We start from the raw sequence: 23031 nt of genomic DNA on the forward strand, positions 1-23031 counted from the left end.
TTGGTCTATAGTAAAATCCTTTCCTTTGATCGAGGATCAACGCGGCTCAAATATTTTTGGACACACTGCAAAGACAAACAGGAGGAGCTCTTCCACGACGCAAAGAGACTGAATCTGGCATGTTTAAGTCACCATCATCATCATCATAAGACTCCATTTGAATGAGGGCTTGAGAGGCTCAAATCCTCTCTTGCAAAAGCCTTGGATAGAAACCCTGCTGTATTGCGTAGTGCATACATGTCACCATACAGGTCGAGAATTTTTGGTTTCCCAGACCTGTCGAGACGGGGATCAGCATATGTTTGTAAAATGTTTTACATGTTTCGGATGCTCCTTCAGAGTTAACGATAATTACTTCCTAGTCCAAACCTCCAGCAGGACGACGGGGTTTGAACCCTGGACCATCGATAAATCTGAACTACAGTCTAGCGCGCAAACCGCACGACCAGGCAGCCAGTCTGGGGCAGTCCAACAGAATATGAGGCACGGTTTCCTCTTCTTCCCCGCAGCGGGGGCACCGTGAGTCGAAATTCGACCATAGCTTTGAGAAATATGTTTTAGTCACAATATTAGACACGTCTCACACATTTTTTTTTATTCAAGCTAACTTAAAGAAAACATGCACATGAAACATGAAAACATATACAAAACAAAATGAAATAAAAGTAGGACTAATTTCTTATTTTGGTAGACGTAAGGGATACTAGCATTCAGGGTCAGTATTCATTGAGAAAATTGCAGTGCGAAAGATGCGAAACAAAAAAGGTAATAAAATACAACTAAAAACAAAGCGATTTTGTAAAGCGCATTTTTCATGCTTATAACAAATTTCATGTGGACCAGTGGGGAAGGGAGCATCTGGGAGAAGGTTATCTTGCTTCTTTTAGACGCTCAACAAACACAACTAAGCTGATTCGAACTCGACATCTTTAATAGGTAGAGCCCATAGACATAAATAAATATAGACTGGCCGATTAAAGAGTTTTATGAAACGAAAATTTGTGAATTGCAATTTTGTGTACTTTATTATATAGCATTTATGTGCAGTATAAAAGTTAAGTGCTTTTTTAGCGGCCCCCGAAAGGGGAAAAGACGCTATTAGTTTTGAGCGAAATGTCTGTCCGTCTGACCGTCTGTCCGTCCGTCCCGTTTAGATCTCGTAAACTAGAAAAGATATTGAAAAATCCGACATCACAATATTTTAGACCATTCAAAGTTCTGATGCAACGGCTACTATTTTTTTTCTTAAAGCGAAAAATCTAATTTTTAAAATCAGTTATGCAAGCAGTTTTTTAAAGAGAAAAAGCTAATTAGTATGCATTATAAGTTAGACCTAATTTAAATCGAATAGTAATATAAACTCCATTTTTCTGAACATTTTTTTTTTTATTGCAGATATACCTATTTAAGGATTCGAATAAGAGATTGAGCTTTTCAAAACAATTAGATCAATTATAAGACGTCAGTTAGGCCAGTGGAGGCGCGGTGGCTGAGCGGTAAAACGCTTGGCTTCCGACCGGGGGTCCCGGGTTCGAATCCTGGTGAAGACTGGGATTTTCAACTTTGGAATCTTTGGACGCCTCTGAGTCCACTTAGCTCTAATGGGTACCTGACATTAGTTGGGGAAAAGTATAGGCGGTTGGTCGTTGTGCTGGCTACATGACACCCTCGCTAACCGTAGGCCACAAAAACAGATGAACTTTACATCATCTGCCCTACAAGGTCTAAAAGGGGAACTAGTTAGGGCAGGTTCACATCTAACTTTACATTCACTTACACCTATGCTTTGATCTGCGGGACCGTTGGGGCACTACACAAGATCTGTTAACCTTCTTTCTTCATTCTTATCTCTCATTTGTCTTTGATATAATTTTATTTGGAAGTTCTTTCTGAAAATATTGAAGCCTGCCTGGGTGGACCTCTTCGGGGGCCAATTTTGAGTTTGTGTTTCCACACAAACTGTCTATTGTAACCTTGTTAACTTTGTTTTTAATATACACAATGATACTCTCCTATATATATATATAAATAAGGAGGCAGTGTAGTTTTATTTAATCTCTAAGAATGAAGATCATGCAACTTTTCATAATTCGGAAATCCGAATACACTAGATGTACATGTTTTCAAGTTACATGAAGTTACTTCCTTCGGCCAGTCTATATTTATTTATGTCTATGGTAGAGCCTAAATACGATTAAATAGCTGCAAGTGTATTCGTGTCAAAATGTCTACAAAGAAAATGAAATGTACCTTTGACTTAATATGAGACAAGAGGTAGGCCAACTAGAATTTACGTGCAAAAAGTATGTGTCTGTGTGACTGTGTGTGTGTTTGGGGGCGTTATATAGTATTATATAAGATAAGATAATAAGACCCATTCCTAATAGAAAGATAGTGGAATTCACTGAACACATGTAAGTGTGGGAGAGCGTTAAAATGAGTGCTGTCATACTGGAGGTGAAAAAAAAAAAATTGGGGCCTGTCAAATATCGATATAAAACTGAATTGAGATTATATAGGTAGGATTTTTTTTTTTTGGGGGGGGGGGAGGCGAGGTAGGCAATTAAATGATACTTGTGTGTGTGGGGGGACCATGACCGGAATTAGGCCACTGCAGCCTATGCAGTCGAATTGGGCCCCGCACTTTCATAGGCCCCGCGCTAATTCTAGGTGTAAATTATTAAATTAAACCATTGTAACCGGGTTTCCGCTGCCTCACGATTTTTAGGGCCTTCTTAAAATATACTGTGATTGTAAAAAATATATCGAAAAGTTCTGGAAATCTCCTGAAATTATTAAAATCTGATAACTCATAAAAATCTCCTGAAAAATAGACAATATTGTCAATTTGGGGCATTTTGGGGTGCCAATCCTAAGCGCAATTAAAAAAAAAAGTCATTGTCCACTTTCATTTAATACAAAATTATTGCAAAGACGAATGTATATATTCTAATACAAAATCCTTAATTTTGACATTATGCTTATCCCTACCCAGACTAGGCCCCGCGCATTCCATTTCGCATAGGGCACCGCAATTGTTAGGGCCGGCCCTGGGGGGGGGGGGGCGTTATAAAGCGGGCCGTACATTCCAATGCAAAGTTAACAAATACTAGAATTCTCAGGCCAAATGTGCGGCGGAATGTTAAAATGAAGGCCGTACTATTGGACGTGAAAAAAAAAAAGTAGCTTGGGAACAAATCGACGGGCGTAACCGGTGGGTAAAGCTAGTTAGAGTGTAGATTTAAATTGATCTGTTTACAAACATAGAACTCGTTAGTATATACAAAATACAACCACGTAAAATGACAAAGATTTCAGTAAAAAGAAAAAATCAATGCAGTTAGTATTTCCGAAAGCCCACGAACACGGAAAAGGCCGAGCTCTTCCGAGTTTCTCACGCTTTTACGCATGTGACAGAAAATTCACATTCACAGCAGGAAAAGTGGGCCGAATGTAGGTCACCGTATTATTAGTTCCTCAGTCAATATACAATCTCCATCCGTAAAATTTTATCAACAAGCACTCACATTCTTTATGTATCAGCATTTTCCAAATTGTTTCAACGTATTTTTTGTTCGCACTTGGACTTAAACAATTAATAACATACACCTGAAAAAAAAAATCGGTACCTTGTCCTGCCATTGGTTGTGACGTCACATGTTCCTGATGTTGCTATTTTTATTTATGTGATGTTGTTGTCGGCAGCGGTTTCAGGTGGTTTTATCTGTACCTGTGTTCTAATTATATTTCTTCCAACATTTAGTGTGTAGTTCTTCTGATGCTTAGAGCTGTTTGTTTGTATTGTTCTTAATACTGGACTGTGCACGGCATCGTTAAGCCCACCATTCATTATAATTATTATATTATAATTATACATTATTATTGAATATTCATATTTCATTTGCTTCTTGTCTTCATATAATATTATAAAATAGATCTACTAGAATTTAAGATCTATCTTAGTATCTTAGAGTATCTAGATTTAGATTTGATTATAGAAAAGAAACTAGCAGATCTAATATAGAATACAAGTCTCGTTCTTAGTCTTGGCATAGACCTATAACTATATAGTCTACTAGCAGAGTACCTAGATTCAGCATCACATAGAATATATTCAATATCGTTTAGAATCTCGAAGAAAACGATGTCTATGTTCTTCTATTGGAGTTTGAGAAATCGAGTTGAATTAAATTGCCAACTCGGTTAAAATCTTTAGTTTTTGGCTGGCTATTTTTTTGATGTACAAGAAGTTTCAACAACAGGCGAGAACGATTTTGTAATGTAAGTAAATCTAGTTTAGTAAGCTTATTATTATTATTAGGGCGGCCTAGAATCTATTCTAGCTAGAGTATAGATTAAGTCTAAGAGTATAGATTATTCTATATTTAGATCGGGTTGTAGAAAAGGCCTACTAGGCTCCTACTCTAAATCTAGATCTAGTCAATCTAGACCTCTAGTAGAATTTTTAGCTAGATTCTAACTTAAGTTTATATCTAGACATTCTAGATACCTATATTTCTATAGATTAGATTGATTAGATTTATTACCATAATTCATGATAATTGGCATAAGGCATATATATATAGCCTATATATATATCCTATATATCTAGACTTGATCTAAAGAATAATATAAAATATATATCTTTAATTATAGATCTAAGTGCAGACTACATCGTACATGAGTCATGACTATAATCTAGTTATAGATATTAATTAATATAAATTAATTATGCAAAGACTAAATAAGTAAGATACTGGTATTTATGAAAGTTATGTGAATTTGCACACTAGCCACTAGCATATTAAGGGAGTTCCCTTACAGTTAACTTGTTCTGTTAATTATGTTAATTAAAATGTATTGCAGTTATTTTACATGGTGTAAGAAGTGATCTTTTTTTTTTTCATTTATGCCGTTTATAAATAAAAAAAAACAACATTATTATAGGCCTACACATTTCCAAATTTTGACAATTCTATATAATATAGAAGTTAATGTTTTATCATGTTTTATTATGCATTTTATTTTAAGATTGTCTTTAATTATTTTTAAGTTTATTTATTGTATAGGTATATATATATAGTTCAGATTGTTTTTCACAGAAATACAAATCTGATTACATCTACTTTATTTGATTTATTGTGCATCTTATAATATATTTAGATCTCAATCTCTCTCATATATATTACAGTTCAGATTGTTCGTGGAAATAATCTAATTTATATTATAGGATTTAGTTGTATTTAAGCTTTTTATTTTTCACATTTGTAAGAAAAACAACTTTTCTTTCATTCTGCAATCCCATCATTTTGTTTGATTTTAGACGTTTATTCAGTTCAGGTTTAGTATAACACCTACAAGAATACTTTTTGGGTTTTACTGTAATACCCTAAGTCGCATGAATAAAAAAAAATTTGTTTGCAAATGTATATCCCAGAAGAAAAGAAAAGGTCTCCATATTTTGAGTGGGACATTCTTCAATGGTTTATTGCCATTCACCTGGATGGCAGTAAGTTGAGAAAAGGAAATATTCACACTTGATGAAATAATTTTTTGAGGGGCTCATTGACAATCCTGATTACTTAACCTTTGATAATTGGAAGCAAAGTGAATTGGTTGGCCCCAAATGAAAAAAAAAAAGAAACAACTTTGAATTAGGCAATTTATTAAAAACTTGTAGTCTATTTTTGAATTGACAAATAACTAAGGCCAGCCCTGACTAAGCAGCAATGATTACACCTGAGTTTCCTCCTTCCTAATATGGAAAGTAAATGACCAATATTCATTGAATTAACAAGTGTCAGAACAAACTGCTCTATCTATACATATAAAATATGTTTTTTTAGATTAGTAGATGACTCTTTCCTTCTTCCTGTTGTATGTTAAATTAAGAAAAGAAATTAAAAAAAAAGTTACAATATTTTAGCAATTAGACATTCTCTTTTATAAGATTAGAAGTTATATTATCTTTTACCTTTCATAGAGTCATAGAGGTGTAATAGAGTTTTGGGGACAGAGAGGTGCAAAGTAGATCTAGTTTTTAATTCTTCTTCACATTACAGAAAATTAATCTGTACCTTATTTATACACGCAAACACAAAGAGGCATAGGATTTGTTAGGGGTTTATATATATATGGCCTTGTTACTTGTGCCCTGTTTTATGCAGGTTTGGATATCTGTTCAAAACCTTTTTTTTTTTTATTAGTTTGTCATTTTAGCTCTCGTGTTTATGTTTTGTTATGTTATCACAGCGCAGAGCCTACATTATGTTTGTTAACAGCGTTCTATACATTAAATTATTTTTAATAAAATGACACCGGAAGAATAAAACAACTGGAACTTTAGGCCAACTTAGTTTAAACGCTGAGCTCTACAGTTGTAACATAAATATATTAATCAGTTTATTTTAAATGATTCTGTGATGTAATAAAATGCAATTAATTGAGGGAAACTTCATATTAGTATCACAATTAACTGGTTACACTTAGACCTAATTATAAATATATTAATCAGTTTATTTTAAATGATTCTGTGATGTAATAAAATGCAAATAATTGAGGGAAACTTCATATTAGTATCACAATGAACTGGTTACACTTAGACCTAATTATTTCTTCAATGCCTTATACATCCATAGCCATGACCTATATAGAAATCTCTACTTTCATAATCTTGACACCAATATGTTTTTTAGCTTTTGAGAACTTTCTGCTATTCAGAACTAGGTTGATATTCCACTCGCTTTTGCCGCGTGAAGCTCCTACTATTTACTTAGCAGAATATAGATTTAGATTTAGTATTCATTTTGAAGGACGATCATCTGACATAACTGACATAACATTTGTTATAAGCTACCTTTTTACATTCAACATTTTAGATTCATACATTTTGATTGTTAAGATAGCATTGCGCCTAAATGACATTAAAATAATTAAAACTATAACAAAGAATCCTTTTTTTAAATTTAGTATAGAAAGATGTTTATAATATTGACACGAAAGGAAATCACACGTAAATTGTTGTGGTAGGCGAAGCTATAGCTAAAATTAGCTAAAAGAAACATTAAGTTTGAATTGACGTGATCATCGACCATTAAAGGCTCTCTCAGGGGCGTCGTAAAATCCCTCAAGCTCAAAATTCCATGTGTTCACAGGGGCTCCTCGCAGCCACCACACCTCTATAAAGACTAAAGAAGATGTCAAAGCGCGGAGGGTTTCTGTACCATGGTAGATCATTATTGCTGCTCTTCTTTCTTTTCAGTTTCGTGTTTTCCTTCATCATTATGTCCTACTCTAAACCCCCTGCAGGATGGTTAGAAGCGGGCAAGATTTGAACTCGGGACCATCGAGAAAACAGTCCAAAGCGCGTAACTCACAACTAGGCAGCCATCCTTGTAAACCCTACACTTGTTGCTAGTAGAGTTAACAGTACTAGGATAAGGCTTGGGACTAAATTGTAGAATTGTATGGTCATTGCTTATTGTACTTTAAGAAGCTCAACTGGTCCGAAGTACTTTACGTTTTATAGAACGAAGGCCGAGACATTGAGTTTTTCAAAATGTTCTGACACTGTTTGAAAGTCTGGCATTGAAAACCAAGTGGATATATTAGGGCTTTTTTTTCACCTCTGAAAGCGTGGCCCTTGTCCATGAGACCAACTATTTCTAAATGGATGAGAAAAGTAAAAGCCTCATTGTCCTGGCCATACAATACGCTGGTAGTCTACTTCAAGTACAAAGCAGATCACATATAGTCTTATATGGACAAACGTACTAATACTTCTTCCATTCTAAACTTTGAATTATGGAACCATGTGATCAATACTATGTTAATATTACGATACATGAACATTGTTTTAAAGAATACGCACATTTGAGTCTCACTAGATAAAGTGTAATTGTAAATAATCAGTAGTACCTACTAATTCAGTACTTTATTTGGTGTGGTGGCCGAGTTGTAAAGGGCATGGCTTCCGAACCTAGGGGTCTCGAGTTTCAATTCTAATGAACGATGTGATTTTTGACTTTTAAGACACGCCCCACTCTCTACTAGATACTTTACCTACAAAACTGAACTGGGCTTCTAAAAGAAAGCTTTCAAGATGCGTTTATATAATTTTATAAAGAGTTGAAAACTAATAACGATTTTGTTGAATAGGCTTATACGCTCCTTTGAAAGAGAAGATTCCCTGAACTCTTACCAATGTTATTTCCTTATCAAGCTAATCTAATGTTCAATCATTGCCTTTTCTTTTCAGTTACGTTAATGAGTCAGTTTAGTCAGTGAGTTGTAAATCGGCGAGTTGAACCCATGGAACAACAACCACCGGAGAAAAGAAAGAAATTGAAGCAAGACAAGTCTACACGGTTAAACATTCATGATTCCAGCTATGGGTCAATGATTACTGGGTAAGTCTTAATAACGTTGTTCATCTTACTTGCAATCTTTAATGCACCGTGTGAGTTGACGCCCTTGCACAGATAAACATATCCTGTGGGTTGTACACCATCATTAAGTTGTAACATTTCATGTGGCCAATGTATGAAATCTGTGTCTGAAAATGTCAAGTAACAAGTCTCGATAATGCGACCCATAAAAAATATTTTTGGACTGTGAAACGATTGATTTTGCTATAAAACGACACACGGCCTCTTATAGATCTGCTTCCTACTGCAGTCACCTGACGTGATGTGGCAGAATACAAGAGTCGAAATAGAAAGATCTTTCATTGCAGGTACCAGCCAGTCTCTAGCATGCCATAGTATATCCGAGCATTATAAGATCAAAAGGGCCTCATAGTGACGTGGAAAGGCACACAGTTTCCTTGCGAAGCCTTTTCCCTCTGTGTTCTAGAAGTGGTCTCAACGAAAACGTTATCCATTCGAAAACAGAGCAAGAAAAATTTGTCTGATTATATTGGGAACGAATACAATACAATAGTGTGATATTCTAAGGTTGACCATCTGAAACAATAACAATAGGTAGGCCTCAACACTATGTGGGCAGTGTGTTGTTGCCACTTGTTGACTTGTAGCACTTATACAATTGCTGGTAGACAACTAAATCAGTGCAGGCGTATTGTATTTTAACTCGTAAAGCTTGAATAACTTCTTTGTGAACACTACTATGTATAGCGTTTAGAGTATAGAGTATAGACACATTATTTTAAAGTAATAATATAGAAATTATATTTTCTACAAAATCGAACTCGCTACAAAAAACACGTCTTTTCACTCTGACACTCTGGAGTCGATTGGCCTACCTAAGATAGCTTACGACAATGCCGCTAATTTTGCAGTATTCAGGCCTTCTGTGACCATTGGTCTCGTTCCAAGCGCAAGTGTTGGGGGTTGGTTATGGAGCGACGTACTGTACTTTTCTAATATTTCAACAAAAGTTAGTTAATACTTTAAAAAAAAATAAAAAATGTTCTTTTCAGACTTTAGCTCAATCTTAACTATTGTGTTGGGCGGCTTTAAAAAAAAATCTCTGGCGCTTCGGCCAGCGCTGTTTTCTTGTCCTATGCAAATTTTGCGCCAGTTTTTACAGCGCAGTGCCAGGATGCTCTATCATGTGCTTCCGTCTCCCAGGTTGCAGTGTCAATGTTGAAGGCTTTCAGAGATGCTTTGAGCGCGTCTCCTTGCAGCTCTTATGAACATGTTTTAGAATGAAGTATCTGGGAGAAGGCTGCTCCTTTTAAGTGCTCACCAAGAAGGGAGCTACATCTAAAAAAACAACCTAGTTGCCATCCCATTCAAACTCAAGCCCTAACAGTTTCGTAGCAATGCGGCTTATGCTGTTCGGACAACATTCTTATTTCTCATTCATATTTAAGAGACATTTTGAAGAATTTAAATAGTAAACTCTCATTGTTGATTGAGAACGCATGACGTTTTGGGGGCCCCAGTCTGTGAATATACCCACACAAAATCGCTCCCCCCCCCAACTTCTCCCAGAGCTTCAGAAAAAGACATGGGGCCGGGCGACTTTTAAGATGACCTACAGGACAAACGTATAAGAATGACTTGCTGACTGTCGTAATTTTGAAAAGGTTGAGTCAGGGAGACATTTTGAAACAACTGGCTGCACAGTGGATGCATGGACTAACGAGCTATTCTATTGCCCTAATCTGAAGATCAATATCGTGTTGACAACATTGACACGTTTCCTTTCGTGACAGTCAGGGAGATGGTATCCTAGTGGTTCTCAAACTGTGGTACGCGCACTCCCAGGTTCTACAACACGACCGAAAGGGGTCCGCAGAAAGATGAAAATTGTATTTAATTATTAAAATAACTTCTTCGTCAAAAGCCAGTTTATTTGATGGGATAATTTGAATAACAATTAACTCGCCCCTTACTACTTTTTACTTTGTCTATTACGTACTATTCTATGATGACCTGTTGAAAATGTTGTTTTGAACAGTTTTGTGCGTGGATAAACTTAGATGCCAATCACAGATGAATCTATTCTAATTAAAGAGCAGATTATTGAAATATCCACACACGAAGAAATTAAACCAATGTTTAAACAAGGTTACCACAAATTCTAAATACAAAAACATATTCGAAATCTATATCCTGAATTATTAGTCATTGTAAAGAATTTGTTGACCGCTTCAAGTCTTCTTGTTTGGTGGAATGTGGATTCAGTGCCGTCATGAACCTCAGCACAATTAAAAGAAACTGACTAGAAATTTGTGCTTGTTGAGCCGGGTATAAATACACTCATAAAATCTCACCAAACTCATCCAAGTCACTGTTTTAAAAAATAGTTATAATCTTAAAAAACACCTTGAACAAAAGTATTTTTTTTTAACCATCTGTTACTTATATAATATGTATTTGTCTACTATTTGTGTAGCTTTTCACTTCGGGGTCCGTGGGCAAGTTTGGACTATATAAAGGGGTTCCAGGGTAAAAAAAAAGTTTGAGAACCTCTGTTCTAGAAGATTCACTTGTAGACAGCATTAGATCTAATTAACTATCCGATAGTCCAAGTAAAAGCCTCTAGTGTTTTAAGAGCTTTTTATTGGGTTTTCTAAAGTAATGATTTTTTTTAAAATCACTTGGCAACCCTGGGGCTAGAATTTTATAAAGATGTGCCATCCATTTGTAGCCTAATAACATGGGCATTTCATCTTGTTCGTCCCGTCGCTTGTGTTGACTGAAAGATGTAGGCCTATAGGTAGTTAGGTCGATAGAATATCCAAACTGATGTTAATATTGACATTTTGCTGAGTGACCTACTAGCCTGGTTTTCTAATTACTTTGATATGATTATTTATCTTTTATAATAGTCACACTGCTCCCTATTATCTGAAATAATTGCTATAAATAGATCCTTTCTAATATTTTTTTTACTATATATATATATATATATATATATATATATATATATATATATATATTAAGAGAGACGTGTTATCGTTAAGCCAGAAGTATACAGTACAAATTACTATCGCGGTAGAAATAAATGGTAGTTGCAATAGTGCCGCGTGTTATCAAGGCGAGAAATTAATCACCAATTGATTCATAGTAGGCTAGTAGGCCTACGCATATTTATTTGTAAATTAGCATTAAGATTGTTTTAAAGACTGTTGTCTCTTTGAGCTATTAAGGGAAGTAACCCTTGTGGGATTATGGGCACGTCGACATGGCCTAAATTGTTCCGATGTCCCGAAATAAAGAAACACTAGAAGTGCAAGGATATTTAATTATTAATCGGGGAATCATTTTGATGCTTATGTTATTTAAGCGGTCTCGTAAGAGATGTGAGAGAACGTAAACAAGGAGCAAATGGAAACACACACAAACATTGTATATATATATATATACTAGACATATGTTACCCGCGACCCGCGGGTCTTTATTTGCGCATTACTGTCGATATAGTCACTGAGTGTTTTGTAAACAACTAAACGAAATAATAATGTAATAAGTAAAGCGAATGTGTCAATGTAAAAATAGTGTGAATGAAGCTATCAAATCAAAATAGCTAATCTTCTTAAATCCATTTTTTCAAATTAAAACATTTGCTTGTAGGCCTACATATATTTGATTAAAATTTGAGATGAATAGACTTAATTTTGTATGTTCATGCGTTAAAGTATAAAGTAGATCTTGAGTTAGACATAGATCTAAATCTACACTAATCTAAAGTTAAAAATTGGCTTTTATACAGTTCATTCTGTGTTGCGCATGCGTGACCTTTTTTCATGAATGAATATTAGGCCTATCTCAACACGGCTACGCAGCATTAGCGAACGAATGTATTAAAAATGCTTTAGAAAAACAAATTTGAATGTTAATTTGATTAAAATATGAAATGAATGGACAATAATTAGTATGTTTATGTGTTAAAGCATAAAACTATCTTTGCGAAAAGAAGTTTTATCATCTTAGAGTTCAATAAGAGTTTTAGACTTAGGCCTAGGAATAGACTCAGTAGAGAGATGTGTTAATGTGTAACCACTTGGTAATGTCTAATGAAAGAATGTTCGCCAGGAAATCTGTAGTCACAGATATCAGGAACTAATTTATGTAAATAATGCTTTTGAAACACAAAATTGAAGGTTAATTTTATTATGTAATGAAATCAATGGATCTTCTTTTGTATTTTCATGTGTCAAAGTAAAAAACTATCTGCCAAAGTGTATTTCTTAAAATTAGATCTAGGTCTAAATCCTTTCGATCTTTTCTCATGTCAACATTGTTAACCATGGCCTAGATCCATAAATACTATAGCTTTAATAGAGTCGGACAACTTTATTTTTTTTTTGAGGGTCTTAAGTTTGTTTTAGGGCTACAATACATACACTACGGTCTAAGTTAGTACCCAAGGAACATTCCTGCCTAGTTTTATCAAGATTGGTCAAGCAGTTTTGATGTCTATAAGTAACATACATACATACATACGCCTCACATTCTACTTTATAATATAGATATATGGTAGACAGGTCTATTTCGTCTTTCTTTATACAGTATGCATGCCTAGTGCTGCATTTAGACTTCAAAAAGCCATAAGCTATTAGAGATATGGGACTTTTATAAGTCCATATATTATATTTCTCGAGGGGCCCTAAGCTATAGCATGAGTGGCACATAGGTGAGGTGAATCAAACCATGTGTCATGTTCATAATAATAATAAATACGACAGACGACATATCATTCTACATTTGGTCTTTCAAAGTCCGAGCCAATCGTCTAAAAAATTCAGATAAAATGATTAAAGTGAAAGCCTCACACGACATCGACTTTAGCAGCTTCACTAAAATTAAGTACGGACCTTTAATCATCACAATGGCCTTTTCAGACTGAAGCTAACCTTGTCGAGTTTACTAGCTAGCAAGCTACATGTTTTAAAGGCTCATTATAAATGGCAGACAATAAAAAAAAATGCCACCGAATCATCAAATGTATTTATTTGACTAATTAATCTGACAATCACTCTAGTACTAAACTTAGCAGTACCCCAAGTTGACTTAAGTACCAAAATACTAACCCAGCTTCTAAGACGAAAACTATCGGTACCGGTACATTTGAAACCTTACTGTAATACATTATAACTTCAAATAGACATTCCTATGTTCAATTGTATTATACAGTCGTCCCGCCTCCACAGTTTTTGTTTTCTCTCTGCGTTATGTAAACGGATATTGATCGCGTGAAGAAACAACGACAAAACCATCATTGTAAATATAATAACAAAATATAGACACTCAGTCCAACACAAAATAGAAAGTCTTAATAGTTATCTAATTATCCGGCCGGAAAAAAACAAAGGAATGATGGGCGAAAAATAAAAAGAAAGCGGAGGGGGGTGACAGATACTAAATTCCGACAGTTAAGATCTAATAGTCAAATGGAAGCGTCTGTGACCTCAAGTGGCCGCAATACACTGTCTTACGAGCCGGATATAACCAACGGGCCATACTTTAGGCATCGTTGTTATATTACATCACTATTGAAATAGGCACTAGTAGCTGTTTGTACACTGCGTTAGAAAATTGAAAAGAAAAATTTAGCTGAAGCAATTTCAACCCATTCGTCAAAAAAAAAAAAACAACAAAAAAACAAAAAAACAACACAAGCGTTCAATTGATGTATCATTAGCTACTCCAGGGACAGCTGTAGAGTGATTGATAGTCTCGGTTTGAAACCATTTACAACGCAACGGCTTTCATGTTCCTGGCCTTGCTTGAATTGAGAGAGAAAAACATGCGCAGAACTTTCTAGAATGATTCTATATATTTAATTGAGAAAACACATTTTTTTTACCCATTATGCGGCGTAAATAGTGATGCACAAAAATGTGGCCGTATTCATCGTATGAAACAAAATATTCGATACAGTTTCTACGTAAAAATAGTATATATATATATAGACAACACAAAGCAATAGACGGGCCTGCCTGAGGGGGATTCTGTCCAAGGCAAAAAGAGAGGAATGGAGAAGGACGATAAGGAAATCTTGTATGGTGCCCCAACGGTCCAACAGACTAAGGGGTAGATGAAGCAGGTGAAGGCGAGTTTTTGAAAGCCTTGTGGTCTATGGAGCAGATGGTCAAAGCTCACCATTTGCTTTTTAAATGAAGCGTAAACGATGGTCTCGCGTAGCCAACACAACCACCAACCGTCTATACCACTCTCTTGTTTACACAATCCTTCTCACCCATCATCATTCATCTAAGTATTAGTTCAGTGCCGAGCTGCGTAATATCAAGATACCCTACCCTTCTACCCTACTCTCTGTCATTTAGAATTTGTCTCATTTCGTTTTTATTAATCATGCTTTAAAGTTTTAAGCACAAACGAGTCACGTTTGATAGTTGCTGCGCATGTCTTTGATTACATAATAGATTTAAATGCAGAAAGGCTCTATAGAAGAAGACATTGTTTACAATTCGTAAAACGCACATCCCAGAGCACATTCTGCTTTAGTTCTTGTCCATTATCAAAACTGTGCGTAGCTCTTTCTACTTTCCATTTCCAATGCAGACGACATAACAAGAAATAATTATCACTAAAGTTACATAACTCTGGAGTTTTTTAAATTCACTTCTTACTGTTTTGTTTTTACTATTCATTTATTCAGTTAAATGGTTTACATAATCTTGTCTCTTTCTCTCTCTCTCTCTCTCTTTCTCTCTCTCCTTCTGTTCTCAGCTATCGACGTATTCAAAGATAGAACATTGTTTATATAATGACAGGAAGAAAATAGTTTCAGTGACGTAAATATCGACTTGGTGCTGGAAGATTTTATGAACATAGCTCTTGAAATAGAACGCTTCTATGATCATAGTATCGCGTTCAGTCATTTTTTGGCGGTTAACTTTTCTTTTTTTTAAACGATCTCCGGAAAGTAAAATTATTGGTTATTTTTACATTCCCCAAAAGCAGCAGTTTGGCATAGTAAATAAAAAAGCGTAGACCTCGTCTAAAAATGTAGGCTATATTGTCGGAGATAATGCAAGTAGTTTAAAAAAAAAGTTATTTGGACAAAAAAGGTAAGTATTGACAGACATCCATTGATCCCTGACAATTTGTTTCGACATTTTAAAAGAAAATAACACTTCTTATTTGTATGCGCCGTTTAGTACACTGCCGCCATGGCAACCTTGCCGAATATACTGCACGAGTATAATTTGGTCCGTACCAATGTGTCTGGTCTCCCTCGATACAAACTGGAATTGGTGTTAGTTTACCAGCGTCCTTTGTGATACTTATTTGACTGCAGTTACGAGCAGTGCAGCTAAAATCTAAACAGTGATGCCCCCAACAGAGTACGACAAAAAATTATATTAATGCAGATTGTGGGAGGGGGGCAGCACAGGAAAGTGCAACGTAAATTTTAAATTAAAGAATTGAATGAAAATCGACCGCTGGGCATCCCGGTCTTTAGAACTTGATCGCTGCTATGTTTTGTTAAGTATTTTAAATGAAATACTTCAGTAGTTCGACAAGCTAAATAATAAAAAAAAATACATACTTTTTATTTTAAAAAAGAGCTTATCTAAGGGAAGAAAAAAAACAGCCACATATCTCAATACTGTTAGATTTATTTCCCTTTTTTGATATCAAACAAAATTACCACTATTTAATTATTTTTTGGTTAATTATTTAAATAGATTCATGTTTTGTTTTAAAAAAAAAACAATTGTGCAGAGTTTCAGCTTGATCCGAGAATGGGAAATGCGATAAATAATGTGTTCAAAATTGTAACAGTCAGACAGTTTTGTAACAGCTTTGTCAAAAAAAAAATAATTGAAATGTCAAGGACATTGAATAAAGTATCTTATGGGCGATGAGCCAATATATTATTCCTGGCCTTTGGGAGAAAGGTTTTCCAATAGTTAAGGGGATATGCCTGAGTCAAATTATGGACATTTTAATTTTGTGTTTGATATAGAGTCATTTCAATGTCATTGTTTGTTGAATGTCACTGTGTCTTGTTGTTTTGAACCCACACTCACCACAAGCCACTTGTCACCTTCAAGTGTGTGCTTCACTGATTGGCCACGACGTAACATATTACACAATACATCTGGCGGCCTGCGTCACGATTCTTGCCCACTCTCCTCTGCCTCGTTCTAGAACGTACTATCGACCTGTTCTCCCTGTCTTGTTGTTCAATGTGATCTCGGTAAGCATGCCACCCTGGCATCGGTTATGTCAGGTGGTGTTGGCGCACTCGGCTACTCCCTCGGGGTCTTGTCTGACACCTCCAGCAACAGACAGTTCAGTTTTGATTAAAATGTCTTTCAAAAGCACGAGGCTTCTCAAAGAAATGTTTCATATATTTATTTTTAAAGAAATTAGATGTATTTGAAAAGTATCACTTACCTCAGTTGCAGTCATCATACATAATGTATTGGGTATTTTCACAAAAAGTGCACACAAATTATCACATTCTTTTTGTTTTTTTTTCTTACACCAAAAGATTGCTGTTTATAGTTTTTCAGCTATAAATGAACATCTGTAATAAGATCCTACTTTCAAATGTATTGCAAAGTTAAGCGACTAATATTTTTGTTTTGTTTCGCCAAACGTTTGTTTAACTTGTGTTGACAAAAGATAATTTTTGAAATCAAACTACATGTAATTAGGTCAGCACCACAATTGGACACAATACAAAGCTTATCTCACATAGTTCTCTTATCAATGTTAATTTCTCTACAATACTTTACTACTATACTCCTCCTTTTTAAAAAAAAATAATTTTGCTCTAGCATTTTGTTTGCTTAATATATATCCATCCCAGTGGCGCTACAGCCCATGGAGGGGGCCCTGCTTTAACAAATTTGAACATACTGATCTATCCTGGGCTTTACATCTCCATGCCAGGACGTTTAGCTGTTGTAGATCTGCCTCTACGTCATCAAGCCACTGCACATCGTGGTCTGCTTTTGGGGCGCCTGCCTTTTGTTTTTTGTCGGTGAACAATCTTTGCTCCTCTGTTCTCTGGCATTCCTTCTAGGTGACCTGTCCAACCTAATCTGTTCCTATTTATTTCCGTCTCTATGGAGGGTCTTCATATTGCTTAATATAGAGCGAATCACATTATTTATTACGTAAATGACAAAATCTCAATCAGCAACGGACTGACAAAAAAAGGCCGAATTTTTTTTTTTTAGTTATATTCTCATTAGTTATTAAAAAAGTGAACTTGTTCAGACTGAATTCAAGAATATTAATTGGTCTTTTCAATTGGCTTCCCCCCCCCCCTTTTCCATTGAACGCTAGCAATCACGTGATCTTGTGCTCAAATGTTTTATTATTAAGTCAGAAGTTTTTGTTAATGTTTTTCTAACTTCTGGATACTTGATATTTAAATACAAAAATTAATAGTTGTCATAACTGTGATTAGTATTTCCCCATCCCACCCCATCTCTTTCCTTTAAATCAGTGGTTCCCAAACTTTTTCCTTATCGGAACACTTCGCACTTTCAGAGTATTTAGTGGAGCACTTTAATTATTTGAGGTTACTTCACGTGGTGGCCTACTATTCCAGTAGTTCGTGGACACACCTAGTTAGGTCTCGCGGAACACCAGGCTTTGGGAAACACTGCTTTAAACGTATAGGTCATTGGTTGCTGGCCACTAGCCCTGTAATGGTGTCATGAGCTCCACTTTGAGATGCTTCCTTTATGTCAGTTCATGTAATAGCCTGCATCTATTGTTGGTATTAACTTTAGAGTGCACTATGGTAATTAGTGATTGTAATGGAAGAGAATTCAATCAAAGAAAATGGAACCACCGGTTTGGAGTTCGTTGACGACATCATCTGAAAACACAAATGTCACGTTACATTATCAGGCCAATGGCCGTGTAGGCGCGTGACTGCGAGAGTGTTGCCATAACTTCTGCCCGCTACTGCACCTGTCACTTCAATCCCTCAATTTCCACGAAAATGGAAATGTAATGACACAGACGCAAAGAGTTTCTCATTAAAGGAATTAAGTTAAAAACACCTGTTTAGAATGGGCGCAAGATGGTATGGAATGTTGACCCAAACTTCTCCTAATGATTAAAGCTATACGGCTGCAAGGGAAAATGTGTGCAAATGCTCATTCTTCCTTAGTGCTTTTAGAGTATGGAATGAGTTGTCTGAGTCAGTCAGGAAATCCAGTGACTCGAAAGAGTTTAATCGTCCAAAAATATTTTGTGTTCCGCCTTTACATTTTGATATTTATCACTCTTACAACCAAAGAATTTAGTCACATTTTTCAATCATGCACTTTAAGAAGCGACGATGGCCTTTGATGACCATCTATGTTATCTACATAAGCCATATTTATGGACAACTCATTTGAAAAGGTCTCACAAATCTTTTCTTTTCGTGTTCTTGCCGTCTGCTCCTGACTTCCGCTTTGACTTTTCTCAAATGTGTGTCCCACCGTAGTCCCACGACTGTGTCAAATAGCATTTCTAAACAAAAGAATTTTAAAAAATGAGTTGTTTTTTTTTATAGTTCAATGGTTTTCTCTATGCAGATAAAATGAAACGCCATTTAATATTTCGTTTCTGACTCTGATATAAGTTCAGCATGCACCACAATGTGACTGAAGTGTAAAACAACACTGCAGGGACGTCAAAGTGCTACTGAGATCAATTGTTTAGTTTCTTCCGGTTAGTTTTAGGTGGATGACCGTTACACACTATCTTATTTAGTTCTCCCTTTCGATAAAAAAAAAAAATTACCAATATTATTTGACTAATTGGCTCATTTTTTAAAATGCATTCATATTTATTATTATTATTTTATTTTTTTGTTGTAAATGATCGTGGCAAAGTCTCAACTTGACCCGGGAATGGGTGTGGGGGAAAACAAAACGTGTTTAAAATGTGTACCAGACAGACAGAATTGATATAAGCTTTGTAATAAATCTAAAATCACTGAATGCTCGCAACAAGAAGTGATATCATTAGCAAGCTGGACTCATTTTTTAAAAAGACTACAGATACATGGGCACCTGTTTGGACAACCTTATTAAGTTCTGTGATGGACAAATGTCATATCCGTTTGTTTTTTTTAACATGCATATACTAACTTGTAAATACTCTTCGCTATGTTCACAAAAAAAAAATAAATAAAAAGTCGGTTCAGAGATTTTCTTTTACGTAAGTTTTAAAAAAGAATTATAATACTTTAAAATAGTGGTTCTCAAACTGTGGACCCGAAAAGACCGCTAAGAAGTTGAAGAAAGATGAAAACTGTATACAATAAAAATAACTTCTTCAGTGAAAGTCAGTTTATTGGATCGGATAATTTGAATAACAATCAACTCACCCCTCACTACTGTTTAATGTGTCTATTACGAACTATTATATGATGACCTGCATCAAAGTTTTGAAGACATTCTTCACTTGGATATTCTCCACTGGGTTATTAAACCTTTTACACGTAGACAAACTCAGATCCCAATCACAGATGAATCCATTCTAATACAGCAGCAGCTTATTGAATACAAAAAATGAGGAATTGAAAACCAACGTTTGAACACACTCTGGTTTCAAAAAACATATTCCATTTTTGTATCCGGCATTATGGGTCATCGTAGAGAAGCTGCTGATTAATTTCCCATCTTCTTATTGAGTAGAACGTGGATTTAGTGACGTCATGAACCTTAACAAATCAAAGAAACCGACTAGAAATTTGTGCTCGTGGAGATTTGTGGTTGCTATTTACAAACATTGAGTTGGGTATAATCTAAATACATTCATAGAAACTCATCAGGCTAATTCAAGTCATTTTTTTTTTAAATTTTATTTAAACACTCAATAAACACTCTTTCAACATTTTTTTTTTTTACATTTATAATTTATATACTATGCATTTATGTAGCCTTTTCAATTATGGGTCTGTGGGCAAATTTTGATTATTTAAAGGGATCTCAGGGTCAAAAACGTTGAGAACCTCTTTTTTTAAAGTGTATATGTTGTTTATTTTGATGAACCCATCTCTTCCTCTAACTGCAAAGCCTCCTTCTCATGTTTCGATAGGAAGTAATTGTACCTCCATCTACTTACCCCTACCCCATACACACGATGATTTTCTTTGGTTCTTCAGTTCTTGATTCTAGATAAATGTTAACAAACAAACAAGAAAAAAATATAAAAAATGCTTTTTTAAAATAAATTTTACGGTCCCAATGAAGTTTTAAAGTTTTTTTGTTTTGCTCGCCTCCATTCGCAATGATTCCCTAAGTACAACTTTTACCGAGAACTGATGGTTTGTATATTTGTATATCTACAATTTTACCCTAGGTCTGAAGATCTGAAACTACACTACACTATTCAGCCTTGGTCATTAAATCTTATTCTTTCTTTATTGATAGATTTTGTGTGTCTACGAAGTTATCAACGTAGAACTATTGCAATAATGGTTCACTGGTATGTGGACCAATGCTCTTCAGACGTTTCGTTGTATACTACAAGTCAGGTCCCGCCTCCTGATTGTAATCGCTATTGATATCTATCAGAGTCACTGCTGCATGCGGGTGTTCTCAAAGTCGCTTGCCAATAATTTCACATTCGGATAACGATGTCAATGACTGTAGCCACAATAATGACAGGAGCAGAGAACGTTACATAGCTTGAGAACCTTTGACTTTAGATAAACAATTGTAGAACTACGTAAACAAAACAAATGGCCTTGAATTGTTGTGTATGCCAGTATTAATTTATTTCTATTTCATCATTCAGTTTGCTTCATGGGCCTCTCTCTCTCTCTCTCTCTCTGTCTCTTTCTCTGTAGTATGAATTCAATATATATATATATTGTTATGGCTCTTCCGCGGTGTTGAATGTAATCAATGCAATGATCATGAGGTAACCTTCAACTAAATCAGGAACACCGGCGAAATGCCAAACAATCAATATAAGTAGTCGATGATAGTATCAAACAATCATAAATACTTTAATTACTTAAGAAGGGATCCGTCCAATGTCTTTCAGTAAAGCCGTTTATCTATTATTGGTTATCTCTACTGCTCCACACAAAGCGTCTTCTTTGTAGCGTCACTTAGAGCGTTCTTAGTTTTTAAATATCTGTCACGTCACTTGTCGCTAAGTAAAACTTTCCCCATATTCCCGAAACAAATACTAAATTCTAATCATGTCATAACAATATATATATATATATATATATATATATATATATTTATAAAATACAGTGTCTTCCTTCAATAGAGAAGATAACGCGCCAAGTGTATCCGCCATTTAATCTAGTCGTGCATGTTAATTAGAAACTTTAACTCTGCTTTACCATATGTTTTCCTGGCTGATTCAGGCAACCCATTCCATGCTCTGAAGGCAATAGGGAAGAAGGAGCACTTATATGAATTTATCCTAGCATATGGAATAAGAAAAGTGCCTCTATCTTTGTGTCTCTCTGAGTATTTTATGTTAGTGTTTCTATATTTGTAAGTTATAGTTCAGTGTTTTATGTATTATTGCTACTTTAAGACAATGGTTACATTTTCGTCACATTGAAACGTATTGGTGTGGATTGTCGTACAGTTGTTCCGTGAAGTCAAATATTGTTTATTGTATCATTTATTTTTGTAGTATTCTATTCTACAACAAACCGGACAGCAACTCATGCACATTTTGTTTGACGTTTTGGGTTAAATTTAATTTGAGGACTTGAGACGTCGACCGTGTATATATATCAACAGAATTAATTTAAAAAATGTTGATTGCAAAGAATATAATGTGTTGTTTATAAATGTCTAAAACTGAAGATTAAAATTATTATTTTTGGGGAACGGGCAAATTTACCAAATCCTTCGCGACAGTTAAAAAAAATAAATCTAGATCTAGATAACAGGAGTGAATGCAAAATCTTTTCGAGTTCGTATATTAATATGCCTAATGGTTTTCCTCTTTGTAGACCTTTCATTTTTTTTTTTTTTTTTTGCATCTCGACGCCATATACACTTATATATTTAACTAGTACTAAACTAGTCAACCAAAATCTAAATGCCCTTGTCTGAACTCTGTGACACATTAACACAGAACTGAACACAACTGTAACGTTACGTCTCAATGCCAGTTGAACACGTCATCTTTTTATTCAATGAAGTTGTTTGTTTTTTTATCATTTGGATCGAAGTCGAAATTAGGAAATTTTTGTAGGCCTTCTGTCTCATTCTTTTCTTTAATTGCTTTTGCTTTCATTTGTTACCTCTCTCTGTCTCTCTCACTCTCTCTCTCTTTCTCTCCCTCTTATCTTTGTATGCCTCTTATTCTTTGTCTAGTTCTGTATGCCTCTGCTTCTTTTGTCTATCACTTTTTGTCTCTGTTTCTCTTTCACAAACACACACACACACTTAAACCAGTGATGCCCAATCTACTTCCCCGGGCCATATCCGGCCCTTCAGTTGTGGCTAATTGGCACCCAACACCAGTATGGTAAACTGGCCCAACTACTCAAAGACTTTGACACCTGGACGTCCTTGGAATCTGCGAGATGCGGTGACCGTTGTTAAAAAACAACAACTTTTATTTATGATGCATAATGAAATAT

General features: G+C 35.2%; 1 protein-coding gene across 2 annotated transcripts in view; it reads left to right on the top strand.

Annotated features, from left to right (window-relative positions):
- The first annotated feature begins 3470 nt into the window (after positions 1-3470).
- The window catches only part of LOC106051222 (uncharacterized), a 52575-nt gene continuing 33014 nt past the window's right edge, over positions 3471-23031 (top strand). Inside the window, exons 1-3 of one of the 2 annotated variants that reach the window (XM_056007699.1) lie at positions 3471-3714; positions 4129-4281; positions 8258-8408. In XM_056007699.1, coding sequence (XP_055863674.1) covers positions 8311-8408 — 98 coding nt within the window. In that variant the 5' untranslated portion in view covers positions 3471-3714; positions 4129-4281; positions 8258-8310. Of the gene's footprint in view, positions 4282-8257; positions 8409-23031 lie in introns of both variants that reach the window. The other variant, XM_056007700.1, reaches the window with a different exon arrangement.

Source organism: Biomphalaria glabrata, chromosome 13 (assembly GCF_947242115.1).
Source record: "Biomphalaria glabrata chromosome 13, xgBioGlab47.1, whole genome shotgun sequence".
NCBI classification, from domain to species: Eukaryota; Metazoa; Mollusca; class Gastropoda; family Planorbidae; genus Biomphalaria; species Biomphalaria glabrata.